This window comes from Elephantulus edwardii, unplaced genomic scaffold (assembly GCF_000299155.1).
Source record: "Elephantulus edwardii isolate Elephantulus edwardi_28Jun2011 unplaced genomic scaffold, EleEdw1.0 scaffold00012, whole genome shotgun sequence".
Taxonomy (NCBI): domain Eukaryota; kingdom Metazoa; phylum Chordata; class Mammalia; order Macroscelidea; family Macroscelididae; genus Elephantulus; species Elephantulus edwardii.
The window spans coordinates 3,273,561-3,278,762 of NW_006399762.1; the positions used below are offsets into that span (position 1 = coordinate 3,273,561).

At 32.5% G+C, this 5,202-nt stretch overlaps 1 protein-coding gene across 1 annotated transcript in view; it reads right to left on the reverse strand.

Annotated features, from left to right (window-relative positions):
- Positions 1-5,202, reverse strand: part of KIAA1109 (KIAA1109 ortholog) — a 249,312-nt gene that overhangs the window by 222,608 nt on the left and 21,502 nt on the right. The window contains exons 4-5 of the mRNA XM_006881048.1: positions 4,674-4,738; positions 407-593 (exon numbers count right to left, since the gene is read on the reverse strand). Coding sequence (XP_006881110.1) covers positions 407-593; positions 4,674-4,738 — 252 coding nt within the window. The remainder of the gene's footprint in view (positions 1-406; positions 594-4,673; positions 4,739-5,202) is intronic.

Below are 5,202 nucleotides of genomic sequence, written 5' to 3' on the forward strand. Positions count from 1 at the left end.
ATCTCACCAATGCCTAGTATATCAATATTTATGCATTCCATTTCTTCCTTAGCAATATCTAATTTTTCTACATTCATGGTTCTCACATTTCATGTCCCAATGACTAGTGTCTGCTTACAATTGTTCCTCTTCCTTTGTATTTCCATACTTGAAAACTCAACCTCATTTGCCCTTTCTGTTATCTACATGTGTTCTGTTGTACACAGGGTTTTCAGAGGCCTGCTATTTCAGAAGTGGATGGCCTAGAATAACATATTTTCCTGTTACATGAGTTTTAAAGGAAATGTAGATTTATTTATGTAACTAAAAGTTTCAGTCAATCTGTGAAGAAAATGGATTATGTATTTACATGAATAAAATTCAAAATATAGGACAAGCATTTAAAAATAAAAAAGTGGCACTGAACCTTTCAATTTTTGACTGAGTTCTTGTTCTTCCATTTTCCCGTGTTTTATCATCCTCTTTCTTGGGTGGTATTATGGTTGGTTCTAAACCAAACAATTCTTGAAGGCGTCCATAAAGATCAGAACGATTGTAGACATGGAATTCAAAGTCATTGACAGTGATGTATAATCTGGTTTCTGCCTTGGGATCTACAGATAAAAATTACAATAAAAAAGCTTTCAGTCAATGTTTTTTCCAAACTAGTTCATTTTTTTAAAGCAGAATTTTATGATATATGGGAATACATATAAATAAATAATACTAACAAAAGAAATTTTAAAACATGTTACTGCAGTATTTTAATTTACTTTCTAAAAACAATCTGAATTTCTAGATTCTAATTATATGTAAGACAAATAAATCTACAGCTGTCATATTAACTGCAAAATGCCTTTTACAGAATGTAAAATTTTACCCTTTAAGTAAAGTTATAAATTTATACAAAAACATACAGAGTTAATTCTTTAAAGTGTGATATATTTAAACATCACATTAGTATCTGAACTTTTGCAGCACAGAAACGAAGTTTAACAAACATAGTATTTTCACAAATTTTTAACTTACAATACTATAAGAAAGGTTTTATGAACTATAGACTTCAGTCTTATCAAATGATAATTATATTAATTGTAAATATTAATAGGAATTAATGAGTCCATATATAATGTCATGAATGAGACATTTCTTTCCATGAAAATATAATCTTAAAATAATGCTCAAAATAACACACATCATCTGTAAATAAAACAGTCAAGAAAGGTACTACTGTGATTTCTTTTATGTCTTATATACATGTTTTCTGAAAGATCTTTTAACCCCTTATCCATCCATATTCCTTACCCAGCAAGTAAAATTAACTCTAATCAGCAAGAAAATATTTTAAATAATAGGTAGAATTTTACTAACTTTTAACTTCGTAGTTCACAGTTATTTAAAAATGGCACAGTTCACTCTACTAATTTCATCAAAATTAATGTTTTCTGAAATTATTAGCAAAATATATATGTGGTGTCAAGCACTTTAAATAAATGGAGTTTTTTATCTAAACAAAAATAGTTGCAACTAAAATCTCAAAAATAAACTAAGTAAATTAACAATACTAATTTTTTATATAATAGTTTTTTTTATATAATAGTTTTATTTCTCTCTAATCTGTTGTTGCTACTGTTGTTGTTATGTGCCACTGAGTTGAGTGTAACTCATAGAGACCTCTTGAACAACAGATCTGAGTCCTGTCATATCCGGTGCCATCCTCATCCTCTCTGACATAGTCAAATCCACTGCTGCTATCATTGTGCTATTTAATTTCATTGAGAGACTTCTTCTCTTTGGCTGACCTTTCACCTTTCCAAGCAGGATGTTCCTTTCCAAGGAATATCCCTACTAATGACATGCCCAAAGTAGGTGAGATGAAGCTTCACCATCCTTCCCTCCAAAGTACACCCTTGGCCACACTTTCTCCAAGACATGGCTGTCTTGTTCTTTCAGCCATCCATGGGATTTCAGCACTCTTCTCCAGCACCACAACTCAAAGGCATCAATTCTTCTTTTGCCATCTTTAATTCACTGTCCAGCTCGCAGATGGATAGCTAGTGATGCAGACAACAATGGCCTGAATCAGGTGAACCTTCATCTTTAAAATGACATCGATGCTCCTCAGTACTTTGGAGAGGTCCCGGACAGCAGACTTTCCCAGTGCAATATGTCTTTTGACTTCCTGGCTAGTGCCAAGTGTGTTAATTATGAATCCCAGCAAGACAAAATTGTTGACAATTTCAAACATTTCTCCATCTCCACCAAACATGAGGTTGCCTGTTGGCCCAATAGTGAGCATTTTTGTTTTCTTGATGCTGAGATATAATCCATATTGAAAGCTGTAGTCTTTGATCTTCTGTAACAAGAGTTTCAAGTACTCCTTACTTTCAGCAAGCAAGGTTGTGTCATCTGAATAACATGGTCTGGTGATGAGTCTTCCTCACACCCTAATGTCACATTCTTCTTTATAATACAGACTCTCTAATGATTTGCTCAGCATACAGACTGAATAGATATGGAGAAAGAATGTAACTCTAATACACTCCTTTTCTGATTTTAAATCCTGCAGTATTCCCTTGTCCTGTTTGTAAAAAAGCCTCATGGTCTAGACAAACGTTCCATATGAGCAATTAAATATTCTGTAATTCTCATTCTTCTCAATGTTATTCACAGTTTAATATGACCCACACAGTCAAATGCCTTCACATAGTCAATAAAACACACAAATAGACATTCTTCTGCTTTCTGACATAGCAAAGTTATGTCACGTGGCCCTGGTACCACGACCTCTCCTAAAATAAGCCTAAATTTCTGGCAGTTCTCCGTTAATGTACTGTTGTAGCCATTTCAGATAATAGTGTCCCTTTCATTACTTTCTAGGACAACTGAGAAAACATACACATATCCAACCTTTTTAAAAACTGATTTTTTTTAGGAGTTACAGCTGTGCAATGTGACACAGGTTTCCTATAGTCTATTCCATTTATTATATAATTAATAGGCAAAATGAATATAAACTATTATGTTAATTGTTTTATCCATTTTTCTTGGTGCAGGTCAAATTCTTGAAACTATAATAAACACTAGGAAATACTTCAATCTGATAAGAAAAAATATTATTCATTTAAAACAAGCAACTGAAACTAAGAAAAAAAATTATTCATTTGAAACAAGCAGTTCAAACTATTTCTGTCAGGAATTAGGTTTAAACCTCTCCACAACAATAACAAAAATTTTACCCAAGACCTTTCTCTGGAAACTAGGTTTGAACAGTCAACTTCCTATTCAGTATCTCTACTTTGATATCTAAAAGAAACATCACATTTGATATGCTCAACCAAACTGCTCATGTCTATATGCAAACCTAAAGTTTCAATATATTTTTTCATGTAATTTCTAAATTTAGGTGGGATATACTCAAGGTCATAGTTTCAGTCTCATAGATTAGTTTTCATTTTCTTCAGCTTCAACCTGAACGTACATATAAACCATTCATAGTCTGTTGAACTTCAGTCCCCTGAACCTTCTTCTGACTGATGATAATGAGTTTCTCCCTAGACTCTTTCCACAGATATCACTAATTTGATTCCTGTGTGTTTCATCTAGCCAAGTCCATGAGCAGTTGTTAACTGGTAAACTCTGTTAGTTCAACTCCAACTCACAACAACTCTATGTACAACAGACTGAAACACTGCCCTATACTGTATGCACCATCCTCACCAATCTCTGCTGTGTATAACCTATATCTGCAATTACTATGTCAATCCATCTTTTTGAAGGTCTTCCTCTCCTTTGATGTTCCACCTTTCTAAGCCTGATGATCATAAACACAGACTGGCTCCTTTTGATAATATGCTCAAAGTAACTGAAACAAAGTCTCACCATCTTTTCTTCCAAAAAGCAACCCAGCTGAATTTCTTCAAAGATTTATTTGTTCTTTTGGCATCCCACAGTATATTCAATATTTTCAATCAGCATCATAATTTTACAATCGCATAAATTCTTCTTTAGTCTTCCTTATTCATCATCTAATTCTCATATTCATATAAAACAACTAAAAATACTATCAGGCTTGGATCAGATATACCTTATTCTTTAAAATTACATTCTTGCTCTTTAGAATTTTAAAGAGGTCTTTCACAGCAGCTATGTCCAATGCAATATGCCTTTTGAGTTTTACTCCATGAGCAGTCATTTACATACTTCAAAAAATGTATCTACAACGAATAAGTTGCTGGTCATACAAATTTCCATCATAGGATCTCTGACATCATTTCTATCACCAAGGCTATGTCTTCCAAACACCAACCTATCTTCTTCATTTCTAACTTCTGCATACCAATCACCAGTAATTACTAATGCACCTTGACCGTGTACTTGAAGAATTTCATGCTTCACACTGGACTTACTATCAATTAGAAATGACTAGATGGTAAATAGTTTGAAGCTGAAACTGTAAGTATGAGGCTCATTGAGGAGAACCTTAAATAAATAGCAGACTGAACATGCTAAAATTAATCAGACAATATGAGTAATTTTTTAGCACAATGATGATAAAAATCCAGTTTCTGTACATTTTACAGTTCTTAAAAATATTTTCAACTGTAAAAAAATATCAAATATTTCAATGTCCATAAGTGAAAACTCTGATAATATGGCAGGACATCTTAAACACATGAAAAATAAAAACTCACCATGTTGCTTTTGCTTAGGGTTATACATCTTCCACCATCGAAAAATTATAAATCCATCTTGAATTCTAAGCAAAATAAATTACAAAAGTAAGAACTGAAGTAACAATTTTTTATTGTTTGTCATAAAAGATAATAACTTGACAATATATAAGGATACAAAAAAATACTAAAAAAGAGACTTTTGTGTTATTGTTGTTGTGTGTGCCTGAGTCGGAAAAGACTTATAGCCGACCCTCCAACAAATTTTCAGAGGCAGTTGGAGGAGACTGCCCAACCTTCTCCAGTGGAGCAGCTGGTAGATTTGAACTACGTACCTTTGAGATTGCAGAAAAGGCTTCCTGGCATTCTATTTTTTAAAACTAAGAGATGTAAAGGATAATGTTTCATAATCATCAAATTTTAAAAAAGGATGTATATTCTTCTAAATTATATTATTCTAATTAGTTAAAATCTAACCCCAGGCTACATTTAATAGGAAAATAAAGTGATTATCAGAGAAACTTAATTTTTTAAATAATATTTTTTAAAT